We start from the raw sequence: 16,369 nt of genomic DNA, 5'->3' as shown, positions 1-16,369 counted from the left end.
CTTCATCTGTAGTGGGTAACGTAAGCAGAAGTCAGACACCCAAGTATCCCACAGGATCACACCACGGAATGTCACAGAGCTGTTACCACGGTTACTGTAAAAGATTTACCTCACGACAGTGGAGTCCATTTGGTTTACGTTAGTAATGCTGCGTTCACATGGATTCAGGCAGATGGTAGACGGCAAACCGGATATCATTTTAGTGGACGAGAGCAGGACAGTAAAAGGTAGTGAGGCCGGCAGAGATAACCGGTAACGGTAACAGTAGACAGCATTGCCGTGCAAGGTTAAAATTGTTTTAACTTTTTTAAACATCTGGACAACAAGAAGCTTATCATTTTTATATCACCACATGCGATTTAGTTTTTGTCGTCTATTTTTCAGAAGCAGATGTACAAGGGATACACAAAGTGCAGTTCTCCGTTCACTATGCATATTGTAAATGAAAGAATTAGCTCACGTTTTAAGGGAAATCTAACAATATTTTTTTGTTTGCAATTGAATAATAATAATAGTAATCAATAATTACATAGAATGATGACACAAAACAAATGTATCGATTATAGTTTATTTAACATCACCATAGGAACATCTCGCCATGTGTGCTTCGTTTTTTCGTCCTGCCTTTCTGTTGGAGTGTTTGTTTACTTTTCCCGCGAATCCATGTGAACGCAGCATAACTGATAGCTCGCCCAAATGTGAATTATGAGTTGCCATGACAGCCAGAAAACTATTTTTGTATTGCTTATGATTGTTACTGTTACTACATTTACTGTAAATGTTAACTGTTGTTACTGTGCGAAGATGATGCCAGCCCTTAACCCCAGTTACAATCCCCCCTTCCAGAGGCACATTATCAGACACCCTAACAAAGGCATGTCTTTTTTGCACCAAATAATGGAGAGTAGTATCGATAAGAGTAACGGCATAGATAAAGTCCTGAAGATGCCCATCCTTACTAGTGTCCACCGAGGGAGACTTTGGTGTTTTTCTTCTTTAATTACAAGAACACAGGGCACAGCCCAAACAATCTATTATGAGAACATATAAATCTGCATCTAAGAGAACAAACCCCATGTTCTCTGATTCCAGCTTTTCCATTGTGAGCTTTTTCTGCTTTTCTTTGTGTGTTCCAAACGAGCAATTTTACGCCATCATTTTGGTGTTAAGATTTAACTAAATAATGAAATAATGGAGAAAATACTCATCATATTAATGAATAATTTAAATAATTGTATGTTGCAGCCCTCATACTGTGGGAATTAGCACAGTTTGTGTGTCTGTAACATATGGCTGTTTGCTGCAAATACATAAATGAGTAATGCTGAGGGAACAGAGAGTACACTGCAGAGAGAAAAAGGGTGTAAATGAGAGAGACAGCGAGAGAGATGCAGTGTGATATATCAAGATAATGACTTTAATATGCACCTGGTACTAAGCTGCTGTGGCCGTCCTCCGGTGCACAGTCATCCATAGTGTGTGAGTGTGAGGAGAGCGATACAGAGCGCACGCTGCAGGCACATACTGCTGACCTTCTTCAGAAGTGCTGTGTGAGGACTTCAGAGTATCACACTGACAGACTGTGGTGCAGACCTCCTCCCACCTGCACCACCTCTGACATGCTCTACAGTAGTAATGCACCAATTCACTCCGCATGGTTTCTCTAGACAGGGATTACAAAACGAGCTTCATGATCACTATAATGCAACTAATAATTGTGTTTATGTGGAAGTAATCACTGGTTTCCATAGAGGGTGCATAAGAGCCTGACTGATATATCGTTTAGTCGATATTATTGGCCGATACAGGCTTATAAAAGGTATATATTTACATATATAGGCATCTATGTTTTACAATATGTGCAGAAATGTTCACACAGAACATAATGTCATGCAGCGGGGCATCACAGCTGAGCAGACTCTGACCACACTCAAATGGTTGACAATGTATAATAATGTTATTTTGTTTTTTGTTTAAGAACGCGGCCTTGTGATTACCTTTGCATTGTAATATCCATGCAAAATACACAAAGAAAAAGCTCCATTTACCCGAATGAACCTAGAAAATACAGCTGCAGGAAAAAAATAAGGGACCAATCCAAATGTGCCTTAAATCAGCATCTCTCTCTTCATGTCATGGCCAGCCCAATCCAGATCTGAACCACTGAAAACCTCCTGAATGTGATCAACCGCACTGTGACAGACTGGTGGAGAGCATGCAGAGATGCATGAAAGCTCTGATTAATAACGAGGTTATTCACCAAATACGTATGTGTGAACTCGTCCTGAGTTAAAACATTAGTATTCAGTTTTTTAAACATGAACATGAACTTGTTTTCTTTATTATTATTTCTTATTTGAGCTCTGAAAAACATCTTCTGGTTTTCTTAACCAATATTTGATTTGGAAGTAGGAGAAATGTTTGACACAAACCTATAAATAGAAGAACTAGAGAAACACTTATTTTGCAGTGGTCTCGTAATTTTTCCTGAGCTGTAGATAGAGAGGTGTGATTATCGGCTCCACATAGAAAGGGTCTATTTTCTTTCATCCCCAAAAATGTGCATGTTCTGCCTTGATATCGCTAATCTGTCAATGTTACCTCTAAATTTGGTTTGGTACACTCGAGCCCCAGCCCCAAACTAATACAAAATCAAGTATGTTTAAAAAAAACAAACAATGAAAGGGATCATGAACAGTATGAAGCTCTGTTGGAGGTTCTGTGGTTAGCCTTTTGATAAAAAACACTAACAGGTTCATCTTTAATCTTTTCATTAAAGGGATAATTAAACATTTTCTTTGTGTTCTTGCTTTTCTACATTTTCGTATAATATCTGATTCTTTTCTCAACACAGGACGGAGTACAAGGCTTACAGGGATGTGAAGCCGGCAAAGATGATCCGGGCCAAGTCCCAGTACCTGCCCCCTGATGGGAAGACCAGTTTAGAGACCAGCTACAGTGCCACCTTCAAGGGACAGGCGCCTCTGCAGTCTGCTGACAACAAGGCCCTGGAGAGGAGGAGGATACGCAGCTTGTACAGCGAGCCTTACATAGACCCCAGCAAACAGGTGAGAGCACACCTTTGTGACTTTGCAGAGATGATTTTAGGGAGGGGAAAAATTCTGTTATGTATTGAACTTTGCCATGCTCACTCCATTGCACATCAGAGTTTTAAGACTATCCATGACTGAGGTATTTCAGCTCAGCAATCTCATTTCCACTGTCCGACATCCTTAGGTTGACAGGTATAGTGCCCCTCGCTCTAAACCCAAAAAGTCTGGAGCCGCAGCCGCAGGCCAGGGCAAGCCAGCGAAGAAAGCCAAAGATAAGCAGAGCGGCGCGCTGAGGGGCTCCAAGAAGACGACCTCAGAGAACCAGCCCGAGAACCGGCCGGCTGTGGGGGACAAGGAGAAAAGTAAAGAGATGAACAACAAACTGGCTGAGGCAAAAGAGTAAAAACCATTTAGCACTACTTCTCCTTTATTTCTTATTATTTTGGGGGAAAACAAACACAGAGGCTGCAAAATTATTTAAGGATCTCATCTTTATTCTCATCTTTCCCCCTGTTTCCCCTTCTGGTCTCTTTCTCCTCCTTCTCGTCAGTCTCTCAGTTTCCGCTCATTCTTCCTGTTCTGTCCTCTCTCACTACCTCTCTGCTACGTTTGTACAATAACAATGATAAAATGTTGGGGTTTAGACATGACATGCTCCTCCCACCTCATGCTATATCACTCTGCTAAAGCAACGAGTGGGCGGGAGCATCCTCGTCCTCCGCCATTTGATGCCGCCCACCACCCCCCACTCTGCTCTGCTCGCCTCCATCTCCAGACTGCCATTGCTACAGGCTGCCTTGTTAGCCAATGGATGGCTGTTGTTGCATGGGCCCACAAGCCGACTAGCAACTCTGAAGTGTTGGCTTTGATCAACTGAGCAGATTGCTTTGTTGACTTTATCAAGGATTTCTTCCCAGTTCTTTTTCTTTTTGGAGAGAAGTTAATCAAATTGGCACGTTGGATGTGGTTTCTGCACGTCTGAAAAATTAACATCAAATCTGAAAATCTTTGATAAACGTCCTGCTTGGTTCGTCCATGGCTTGTTTTGTACCTGCTCTGTCATCTTTGCTACTGTACTCTGTTCATGGAAGAGCTCTCAGCGCTCAGAGTCAATGTCATTACGCTTTGTTAAATGTGATTTTGTTACCAGTGTCTCATTTCTGAACTCTGTTGTAGGCTTGAAAAAAACTGTCAAATCATCTAAAGAAAAATCACCCTGCTCTCCCATCCATTCATGTGAAACCCATTCACACAGCGGTGTTTTGATTCACCCCAAGCTATTTTGTAACATCTAATTTGTTGCCAAACCACCCATCTGGGTCACGCTCAGCTGATTATGCATTAAACACCAGTCATTTGCATAGCAGATGAGTACTCCTGCTGAACGTGGTGACATTTGAACATTAGTAACAGCAGAGTAGCAGCATTTCTCAGAATCAGAGAGGGATGATTTCAGTGGAGCTGGAAATGTTGTGTTAAGCGGTTCAGGTTGTATCCAGCCGTGCAGAGCTGTCACTCTCAATAGCCATAATTCAGTGTAATCACCCCCAACGTGGTGTTTATTAACAACACTGAGCCCTCCGCAAAGCCTCACAGCAGTTATGCAATTTGCAGTAGCTGCACTCACACACACACACACACACACACTTTCTTTTGGCTTTTTTTTAAATGCACACTGCAGAGGGTGACCGTAACCAACGTGATTAGACTGCAGTGGGGCGATAGCAGACAGCTCAAATGGCTGCTTAATGGCCCTTTTGGTATTACCTTTAAATAGGGAGCTGTATGGATGAAGCACTGAAACACATTCCAAAGGAAACATGAACAATTTACTGCCGTTTGTGACATTTTTCTGCAAGGATGAGACGTTTTGATCTCATTTTTTATCAGTTATCTCAGTTTTTCAGCCCTGTCTCCAAGAAATTACGTTCATATACAACTAATTTACAAATACTTTTAGGCAAACATAATACCAACCGAATTACATGTTTCTGTTAATAAAATGAGATTGTTGATAAATGTACCCTAAAAGTATCAGTATAATCCACTCAGGTGACCACAACATTAATCATGAGTGTTGAGTAACGTTACTTCAAACTAACTTGTTACGTTACTGTGTTACCTACTGAAAAAAGTAAAGCGTTAGATTACTTTTACGTTAACAAAAATTAAACCCCCTTTACGCATGTGTGTTATATTGTCAGGACGGCGTGTAGCCTGCTGTACGTCTATCTTTGAATGTATCGACTCCACCGTCATTGCAAAGCCTCGCTTACGGCCCATAATCTGTAACTCTGCAGCCTGATAACAGGAATGACGGACAGAATATAACCTGTACAGCTCTTTATCATGCTAACAACCTGACAGTGAACTGGGCAGAGGCATACAGTATTAGGCACAGCTGTTTCCATGACAACAATACAACACGGGCTCTTAGTCCCACCAGTGTTGTGGACACAGCTTACATTTCACCGTCATGTTCCAAAATAAATGTGAATATTACCACAAAGTAAATGCTGTCCTCGCTGCCATCTCGCTAACCGAATTGGCTAGCAACCAGAGATGTAAAGAGTACTGAAATATTCTACTTCTAAGTAGAAGTAGTTACTTGACTGAAATTGTACTCAAGTAAAAGTAAAAGTACTGACTTTGAAAAATACTCAAAAGAGTACGGGTAGATGAAAAGCTACTTTCACCTCAGATAGCAATGCATACACACTGACACAGCTGTAGGTTTACCTTCTGCTGGTACGCAGTTACCTGCCAAGCAGTAGGAGAGAAACAGAAACAGTGCTTTGGGGAAATACAGCAATTTTTCCCAGTAATGAATTACTTTTATAAAAACGTAACTAAATAACGGATTACTTGAATTGTAGAAGCAACACCTTATGTTACTCAATACAGTAACCAAGTATGTGCTACCTTGTAATGAGTTACCTCCAACACTGCTGAACATATTTATGGTTGTGTTTAATACAGTAAAGTCAGAGAAGCAAGTTGTAACATTACGTTAACACTTTGTGGTTCATGAGTGATTTAACGGACTTCACTGGCAGAGTGCGTCAGAGCAGCCCACAGAATGGCGTCACGCTGCCCTGCTGAACTCTGCCCTCACACTGCCCTCTCTTATGTAGCTTGAGGTCATTCTGAGACTCAGTTTCCATCATATCATCATCCATTTGTGGATTACTCTTGACATCACCTAAGGCAATTTTCGCCCAACCCTACTGCGAACATTATCTAGGCAGCGTTTACGTTGTAACCTTAAGTTAATTAGAAAAGTAGTTTAGTCATATACCAACATAATCTCTAGGACACAGGGTTGTTCAATATCATCTTTTTAATGCACCTCAATATGGACACATAAATGTAATCGTAAGTAGTTATTTTGGACTCCACCACGCATCACTCTCTGTTTCTGAACTCATGTTGCTCAAACATTTTCAGGCCAAAAGCGAGAAAAGTATGTTGGTTTGATGTGTTGAAGAGAAAGGGAACATAAAGTAAGTTGTATTGTACCTGTTTAAACCAATTATAAGCTCCCTTGTGTATATAGCTTATATTTGTCTATATGTTATAGCAGGGCTACATCCAGTTGCTTTCTGAGTCTTAGCGTATATATGTAGAGAGAGACACCATTTTTGAAGTCTTTGTTTTTCATTAGAAGAGCACTGTACAGTCTAGTCATGGGTCGACCCATTATTGTGCTCCACACACACATCCCACTGTTCTCATTAGCTCTGCTTCTCAGCATCCACCCCTCCATTCTGCGTGGACGACTGTGCCGCCTCTATTATCCGTGGTGTCTGAGACAGCGACCATCTCCACTGCCACCATGTCTATCCAAGCTGAGCCCCATCAGGGATGACTCATTAGCATTTTGCAGCCTTTGGGGGGACCCTTTGTCATGTAACACAAGGGAGGAGGGGGCTTGTAGGTGCAGTAATGTAAATGGTACTTAGCACACCACACACCCTGTGCTATCTTTGTGATTATTAGGCAAATAAGGATAGAAAGTATGGTGAAGAAAGTTATGTCTTGGGCAAAAAAAAAAAAATTGACTGTGACGTGCTTGTGTTTCTATCTGCTTGCTCATATTTAATGAACAAATAAATGCAAAAAGCAGAAAAAGTGTCTTCTTGCTTTTTTATTTTTTGGTAATGAAGAATGGTGAAAGATTAGCGGTTGCAGGTATCTGTCAGCATTTCTTCTCCCTGTCCCAGTCTTTGTCTTTGTGAGACAGAAAACATTAGAATAAATCCACATGGAAGAGAATTTTGCTCTCACAACTTCTTTCTATGCTTATCCAAGATTGCACCGCATTCTGGCATGAGCTCTGGCATCCTCTGTAAACCCTGCATGTTGTGAGAACTGAAGAATATATTATCCTGCATCTTGTCTCTAATATATTCCAAGAACTCATCCAATTTATAGAACAACATGCATGTTCAAAAGGATGTCCAGACACTTATTCCAGAATAAAATGTCTTGTGCTTCTTCAGCTTCTAGTTTAAGTACAAACAATATGCAAAAAAAAAAAACACCCACAAATGTGTGCTATTACATTTGCTGAGTTCACATTGTTCTTTCTCATACTGGTTTTAAAGTTTTTGAGGATGTCACATTTGGATGATGCTGTGTCCAATTTGTCGTGTGCTAATGAGTGACATTCTGATTCATTTGAAGGGTTGTGCTAAAACAGTACCACTACATACAACTCTGCCAGCCAATCCGAGATATTGGCTGGGTGCAGACTCTAAAGCAACACCTGTGGGGCTGTGCACTACCCAATCCCAGGTAACCGATCACCAGAGCAACGAAAAGAGATAGAGCCACAAATGCCACTCATTCCCATTCATACATGCTCATGGAGTTGTGATTTACTTTTGTTTTCTATTACAGTGGCACAGTTTTTGTTTTTCTGGTGAACCACCACATTATCTCTGGTCTACTCCTCAGGTCATAGCCCGTCTGTATTTCTCTTCCATATGGACACTAGAGTAGGGGGGTTGGATGGGGCTGTCTGACTGCCTGCCGTATCATCCCACATGTAAGGTTCCTTAAGGTGCCTTTTTCTTAAGGAGGCCTCAGGTTTAGTCCAGTCATCTCCAACCATCCTTGAACCTCCGCTGTAATGCACCCACTCTCCATGGTTTAAAACAACCTGCATGTTTTTTGAATGACACATCCAGGAATTAGAGCGGACTACTCCACTCATTTATGAACCAGGTCACTCATGTAATCACTAGAGATGTTCCGATACCATTTCCTTCACGTGACGGATCCAATCCCTGAATTTTTGAAGGGCGATACCGTGTCCAAATCCGATACCACTGCGAAGGTCCTCAAAATAACAGTGTTATAGGTGCTTCTCACCGTGCATGACCTATGTAAATCATGAGAAAATACTTGCCAAGACAATTACTAGAGAAAACCAACGTTTGAACCATTCCCGTTGATGGGATCAGCTTGCCAGGGTCCTGCCTTAGCTTGCAGCTTGGTTTGCACTGTAGTGACCCCCTTGCCTATCCGTGCAGGTGTTGGACCTGCAGGGCGGCGGCCCTACAATCCCTGTAACTTTATCAAGACTCATACCACAAGAGCTTGGCAGCTAAATTCCTTCCCAGGAGGAAAGGAGGCACCAGCCGATCAGTTGGCTATTCAAAAATAGGGGTGCAGGTTTTCCCTGGCTGTGGAATAGTGATCCTGTGCTTTACCCTTTTAGGGTTACTGGGGGATCATGGGAGTTTCCTCAACCAGTCTGCATGTGTTCTGTGCACTTGGAGAAAGCCTATGACTGTGTGCCCTGAGGAGTCCCGTTAATGGCACTGCAGGAGTATGCGGTAAATGGGCCATTGCTTCAAGCCATCCAGTCCTTGTACTACCAAAGTTTGAGCTGCGTCCATATCCCCGGCACAATGGGTTGTCCCTTGTAATGGATCTGTTTGAGATTTGCAGGGACAGGACCTCAATGCACAGCTGGGAGGAGGGTATTGTCCAGTTTGGGGACCTCTGAATTGTATCCCTGTTGTTTGCAGATGATGTGGTTCTGTTGGCTTCATCAAGCTGGTGCCCACAAGCAGGAACTGGGGCAGTTTGTAGCTAAGTGTGAAGTGGTTAGTCTGCACCTTCAAGTCTGAGGCCATAATTCCCTGCCAGAGAATGGTAGATTGCTCCCTCATGATGGCGAGTGAGTTACTGCCTCAAGTTTTGTTTAGGGGAGAGTAAAATGGATTGTGAAATCGAGAGATGGATTGACGCAGAACAAAAAGCTTTCTATTTACCAGTCAATCTACGTTCCGCCCGTCATCTATGGTCATGAGCTTTGGGTAGTAAAACAATGAGAAAACGAATATAAGTGGCTGAAATGAGTGTCCTCCACTGTGTGGCTTGGCTCAGCCTTTGAGATATGTTAGAGCCTAGATAATCTGAGGGGGCTCGGAGTAAAGATGCTGCTCCTTTGCATCTAAAGGAGCCACCTGAGGTGGTACAGGCATCTGATAAGGATGCCTCCTGGCTGCCTTCCATTTGCCGGTTGTCAGGCCACTCCCAACTGAAAGGTTACCCTGATGTAGACCTAGAGTTGGCTGGAGGGATAACATATCTCATCTTGCATAGGAACACTTTGGGATGCCCAAGGAGGAGCTGGAAAATGTTGATGGGGAAAGGCATGTCAGGCCTAACATGCCAAGCCTGTTACCACAGCAACCTGGCCCACAAGAAGCCCCTTGTGTCAGCTGAAGAGCATTGGAAAGACAGTGATTTTTAGGAATCCTAACTTTAAAACAGGCTACGTCAGCTAACGTTAGCGGCAGCTCAACTCCCAGCCCCTTCAGACGTGATGTGTCCGCCAAAGTGTCAGAGAAACACAGATTCATGCCATGAAAGTTGCTTTAATTAGTGTAGCTCTAACTAACGTCACATTTAACATGCATAAACTGTTACTCACCGAAACGCGACCCACAGTTTAGGGTGTTTAACGATACAACTACAATACTGATATTGGTATCGGAACAACTCTACAAATCACTCGCTATAAAAGGTAGCACTCTGCATCTTATCTCACCGGGTAAAAGTTTCACTCTATGTTTTTATTTTGGTTCTGAATCTGTCTCTGAAGCATGCTGCCACTGTTTTCTGTTGGACCTGCAATCTGATTTTTAGACTCTGCACCAAATCTAGAATATCTGAGTGTTAGCTTGGATATAAGATACAAGGTAAGTATGAATGGAATGAGAGAAGCGGATCTGCTTTGGAAAGAGACATTGCAAAGGAAATTGTAAGTGCATGTTAATGATCTTCATTCTTATTTTTACTGCTAATTTATTAACATTGAACTGTGATTTGTTTTATAGTGTGCATATGTTGTAGCTTGTCTTTCACAGAGCACCCCGAGACCCTCATTGCACTATTGGCATCCTGTAGTTCATAATGTCACTCTGATTAATTGAATGGGTCAAAGTATAGATTTAAACCAGTGGCCTGTATTGATCTTAAAGCAAAGATGTCCAATGCAATGTTATAAATGGACCAAAAGCTTTACTTTAAATGTGTCTTCGCAAGTTTTTAGAGTTTTTATCACATGATTCATTCACTCTATCAGGACGGCCTTGAAGTCTTTGTATGTAATATTTGTGATTAGTAACCAGACAAAGAAGCCCCGTAGTGATGTCCTGGCTTTGTTATATTCCCGTCTGAAATGAGCGGTCACAGGGTGCTCAGCTCAGCTCAACCCAATGACTTGCTGTTGTTCGCCTGAGAGAAACGCCTCATTGTGTGTCTCTTTCTTTCTCCTTCTTCTCTGGTATCTTAACCATGTACTGCCTCCTAGAGATGCTAAGGACGAGCCTCTCCGATTCGGTCATCATCATTCCCAGGGTGCTACTGGAGGAGAACCACAGCCACTGCTGGATAGAGCCGAGCCGAGGAGGAGCGGAGGAGTCGTACGCTTTGCCCTAGACGGGAACCAGACTGACTAGCTCTGCCTGCGAGGACGGAGGCAGATACACCTCAAACAGAGCCTGCTGCTCTGTACTGTAAATATCTAGTATTTGCAACTAAGTTGGGTGAGGTGAGGAGGTGAATCCCACAAAATAAGGAAGCACACATATTTGAAGCACGCATGTATGAAACAGCTTTTGGCTGTTTGTCCCATGGTATTATGGCAAAGGTGCTACATCTTTTTTTCTTGTTTCATGCAATTTTCTTTAAGATTAATATGTCAATACTATTAGAAATACCACACCATAAAGTGCTTATACAAGAGTTACAACACTGTACTGTACATTGATCGTTTTAGTGTAAATAAATAATCATAACTTGCAGATTGGATACTGTGTTGTAGTTTTTGTCTTATGTCAGTTTTGAACAGGGACATGTGATGTGGAAGTGATAAATAATTCAGGGTGTAGCACAATGATCCTAAATGAAATGCATTGTGAAGCTCACTTTGAATTTTGCACATCTTAAATCTGAGGACTGAGGACGAGGATGTACCAGCAGGATTTTACATTTAAAGCCAATCAGGGTCCAATATGAGGGCTGCACAATTAATCAAATATTAATCCTGATCACAATTTGGCTTCTCACTATTAAATAAACATGATTGATGGCAATATTGATGTTTAAAATGCCAGCTCCGCCCGTAGAAAACTCCCTAAACTAACAGCCACTCCCAGAGAGGTTTTGGCTTCACTTTTGGGGGATCTGGCACGTCATTTTCATGAGCACCTACCTTGCAGCGGCAGTTCAGAGTGGAAGAGTAAACAACAGAGATGGTCTGGAGAAATAAAAGTCAAATGTCTGAAAGAAAAGACGAAGGGCTGGGCTCCCGAAACGGCTCGTCATCAATTTTTATTTAGATTTTGCCTCAAGAAGATGCACCAAATTCAGATAAAGAACCTAATTTTAAGTCTTAGTTAAATGCAAAATTTGAGCCAGAATGATGTACAAAATGGAACTGAACGTTGTTTATTTAAATGTGAAAGTACATCAAAAAAATTTCCTTAAAATTAATAAATAATCCTGATCAATAGTCGTGATCTCAATATTGTTTAAAATAAACGTGACTCTGATTTTGGCCATATCCAGTATGCAACACTAGTGTGATGTGGAAACCTGCAGTGCATCTGGTAAAGTGATGGTGAAGTTGGAGTCATCTTGTTTGGATGTCATTTTAAGATATTAACCAGGTAATTATTTAAAGTATTTTTATATCTTTTTGTATGTCTTAGAGGCAGGTTTGGACTTGTAACCTGTGCAAATGCCAAATGGGCTGGACAACCTGTGGGCTGCAATTGGTGGGAAAAACAAATTGTGGGGAAAAAAATGATGTTGGAACAGCCCATCTGATTAGTATTTTCTGACTCCAGAGGGACCTGCGCAAAATCTGATACATTTTTTAAAACGTGCATTGCGACATTGAACTAATACTGAAAAATGAAGACAAAAATGTGGTCTTATCTCATGATCTTATCTTAAAAGTCTTGGATGTGGGTTCAGGAAAAATAGAGCGTACCAGATATCTGTAGTCTGCTTCTAATTCACAGCGACATTCATTCCACACACCAAAATCTCAGATCAAAACATGGGCAGCTAAGTGCATTATGGGTAATGTAGGTTTTGAAGTGGAAGACGGATGTGTAGAAGAGAAAGACAAGTTCTCTGTGCTGCACCGATTTTGATCACTTTGGGTTTTAAGCTGTGCTCACGAGTCAAAACATCGGAGTACTCTTTTAATAAATGTCTGTTAGGGATCTTACACTGGCAGCCTTTCAGGGCCTGCTTTGGCCTGAATGAAATGGTAAAAGATGGTCAATATTTTGTTTCAAATTAGACTCAGAGAATACAAGAACAAGATTAGCAATCTGAACAGACAGTCAATGCCAGCTTTCATTACTTGACAGTCTGTGCGGCAGACACAGCCCTCTCAAGTTTAATCCAACAAACAACAATCAAAGAAGAAAAAAACTACAGAGCACATCCTTTGGAAGAAATCGTTCAACCGTCTTGGGGGGAAATAAAACTAGGACAGAACCTGTTACAGTGCTCTCTTTCAGATGTCCAAGTCGGCAAGAAAAAGCAGAGAGTGATGGATTACCTTCTTTCCTTAAATAAGCACAAGCTGCATTTTTGGATGCGATTTTTGGCAGTCTTTCTTTGGTGCCCCATTAAAGCAGGAACTCATATTTTATTTATGTCTTACAGTCCAGAGCTTAAAGGAAAGAGAGAGTATGAAACTGGGCAGGAAACAAACCAAGCAGCTGGTCTTTGGTGTGAAGTTGTTTCCTTGACACAGTTTGTATTTCTCCTTTTCTTCATTAGTGATGTTAGCTTCTGTAAATGACAATATGTATGGTTATACTCACATCCCCTCGAATACACTCAGATATAACACAGTGTACATGAGGCAAAGCTGAGCTCGTTGCTGCTGATATTGTGTCTCGTCAATATTTCTGGGAGTGTGTAAGTGTGCACAGAGAGACTGTTGTCTTTAACGAGTGCTGGAGGAGGGGGAGTAACACTCTGTCAGTCTGTCAGTCTTAATCAACAAGTCGGCCATCTTGAGGAAATACCCACAAATTATTAAAGAGACCAGTGCCAAAAGTGTATCACCATGGATTATTTTATGTTACACTGTTTTCACGTGTTAGAAACAGAGATACGAGTCAACGGTCGCTTCCAAAAGCTAGGTTTCTTTTTCTGTAGCTGCTATTTTTGCTGTGTTTTCGGATTTTACAAGTGTAGCACGTATCTTCCCTGAAAGACATCTTTAGATCGAGAACTTCAGATCATTCCTCAATCAACATCAGCCGTACAGGAAGGGTTCATGATATACTTAAGTTAAGAAGCAAAAATTCACCATAAATATCCTGCGGTGAAATATGACTGAAGTTAAAGTATTATAGTATTATACACAACACACAGAAGTAAAAGAAGTCTATACAGACTAATATCCAATGGGTCTTTTATAAACCATTAGACTGCTAATGCCTTAATGTGTACGTAACATTTTACTGTTGTCGTTGGGTGAAAAGTACGGTGGCCAACAAGGGCAATCACGCTGCAACAGCCCTAACAGTTCCCATTATTGGACATGCAGCGTTTTTCTTTTTGCACGTGTTTTCTTTGTTGCATCGTTTCTGTATTTGCAGCGCGTTTGATGTTGATGCATTTGTTTCAGCCATTTACAGCACGGTTATTTTATTTGCAGCGCGTTTCCGCCGTCGCATTTGTTTTGGACTTTTGCTTGTGTTTTTTAAATTGGTATCACTTCTTAATTTACAGCCTGTTTCTTCTACTGGAAACTGTTTGGGCCGCTGCAGAGCGATTGCCCTCGTCAGCCACCGTATGAAATTGAGACGTATTACAGGTCCCAAAGCTTCTTTGTATTTCCTAGATATGAACTGACATGTAGCCTCACTGTGAGGTCATCTAAAGGTTCCTGAAATTAATTCATTTGTTCCAAAAAAGAAAGAAAATAGTCCCCGTTTTTCATTTGCACACATGAAATGATTAATTGCAGTTTAATCGACTATCCTAGACAGTCCGTCAGTAAGATTTAAACATTTTTTTCATGAAAATTACTCTTAATATGAGTATTTTTAAACCAAACACAACTAACTCACTAACTTATTGTCTACAATTTACCTTTAATTTGTTCCGAATCCACTGAAATCCATGAATGAAACACATAACAGATAACTGAGAATTTAAAACACTCCAGAGACAGAGCAGTTACACTGAAGGTCCTCTGCTGCTCTATAAACAGACAATAAAGATCTTTAATTAGTAATGACCTGTCTTAGTGAAAGTGTTATATCCAACACACACACACACACACACACGTACACGGAGCATAAAACATGATGAATGAGTGTGTCCCCGAGCCGCCCTGACCTGGATGAGAGACGGATGTTAGGAGGAAGAGGGGGAGGAGAGAGGACGGGCGGAGGAGACGCAGATCATGTTGCAGCCATTAGGAGGGATGTGGCTCTGATGCTTTCCGGAATAAAGACGTACACAGTGGAAACTCATTTCTCCTCCTCTGCACGCCCCCTAATCCACCATGTTTGATTTATGAACTCATGAATCAGCCCCCGGACGCTTGTTTGGTGTATTCAACAATGAGGATTATAGCTAGTTGCGGCTGTGTGTGTGTGTGTGTGTGTGTCAGGGTTATAAATTATGAATCAACCAGCACGTTACTGTGTTTACCATCTAGTGCAATCAAACTGCACAAACAATAACTAAAAGAAGAAGAGGAAACCTGAAAATGAAGCTTAAAGTTTGAACATGTTTTATATTAAATTTAAAGGAACATTTCTGCTAATTTCACGCTTTTAAACTGAAATTATTCCCCGCTCTCTCGCTCCCCTTTGATCCTGCTCGCTCTCCCTCCCTCTCCTCCCTTCATCCCTGCACTGTGCAGTTGCCATGGTAACGGGTTGCCAGGCCTCAGACGGTGAGGCTGAATGGGTTAATTAGGAGGCGGAGCGTTCGCAGCCCTCCAGATGGTTGTAAGCCTCCTCCTTCACCGCAGGTCTCCGGGGGACGTCCTCTCAAAAGAGAGAAAGCCTCTCCTGTTTAGTATTCAGCCCCTCGCCGTCCATCCAGGAGCCGCTTTTATGACCCGGCAGTCAACAGTGTGGGATTACGGGAAGTGTTGGGAAAGGCTGGGTCCTTCTTTTTTAGCTCTGCTCGACTGAGGAAGCCTTACTCCTGATCTTTTTCTTAACTGCTGATCTGATTAAAGGAGGGACAACACCACCCTCCTTCCCCTCTTCAGCTCCCATCCAATCCAAAAATTTGCAACGTGTCTGCTTTAAATGCAACTTTTTCTTCTATGATATCATGCCTTTTGTGTTCCACTGTATACAGTGTAAACACAGTATCTCTAAGCATGCAGGAAGCCATCTTGCCTTGTTTTTACAGAGTGAATAACTGTGTCAGCAGCGCCCCCAAGTGTCTACAGTCATACAGGACACGTTTATTGTCACACCACTTACAGCACACTTAAGGAGTTTTTACAAGTAAGAACATAAGAAATATTTTACATACGACAAACATTACAAATACAAAAAAACTGTGTAACTGTAGATAAATAGGAGCTTAAATAAAACAAAGTGATAACTGTGCTTGAACCATTCTGCTGATTGTAAATCTAAAGCATCCAACATTGCTATTGTCACACCACTTGCAGCACAAATAGAGTTTGTACCATAGACTGTATAAAAAGATTGACGACATGACAGATCCCTAAAAGTGACGCCAAACCCTCTCTATCGCCCCCTGCTGACTGGCTGCAGTACAGGTCA

At 41.7% G+C, this 16,369-nt stretch overlaps 1 protein-coding gene across 4 annotated transcripts in view; it reads left to right on the top strand.

Annotated features, from left to right (window-relative positions):
- Positions 1–11,339, top strand: part of map6a (microtubule-associated protein 6a) — a 31,267-nt gene extending 19,928 nt beyond the window's left edge. The window contains exons 2-5 of one of the 4 annotated variants that reach the window (XM_069674790.1): positions 2,855–3,068; positions 3,238–3,452; positions 7,740–7,850; positions 10,885–11,339. In XM_069674790.1, the coding sequence (XP_069530891.1) occupies positions 2,855–3,068; positions 3,238–3,452; positions 7,740–7,850; positions 10,885–11,032 (688 nt within the window). In that variant the 3' untranslated portion in view covers positions 11,033–11,339. Of the gene's footprint in view, positions 1–2,854; positions 3,069–3,237; positions 3,453–7,739; positions 7,851–10,884 lie in introns of those variants that run through there. The other 3 variants (XM_069674807.1, XM_069674798.1, XM_069674816.1) reach the window with 3 other exon arrangements.
- The last annotated feature ends 5,030 nt before the right edge of the window (positions 11,340–16,369 follow it).

Source organism: Semicossyphus pulcher, unplaced genomic scaffold, assembly GCF_022749685.1.
Source record: "Semicossyphus pulcher isolate SPU_LCO1_2020_fin unplaced genomic scaffold, fSemPul1.0.p SCAF_10, whole genome shotgun sequence".
Lineage (NCBI taxonomy): Eukaryota > Metazoa > Chordata > Actinopteri > Labriformes > Labridae > Semicossyphus > Semicossyphus pulcher.
This window is presented reverse-complemented; position numbering and strand designations above follow the sequence as displayed.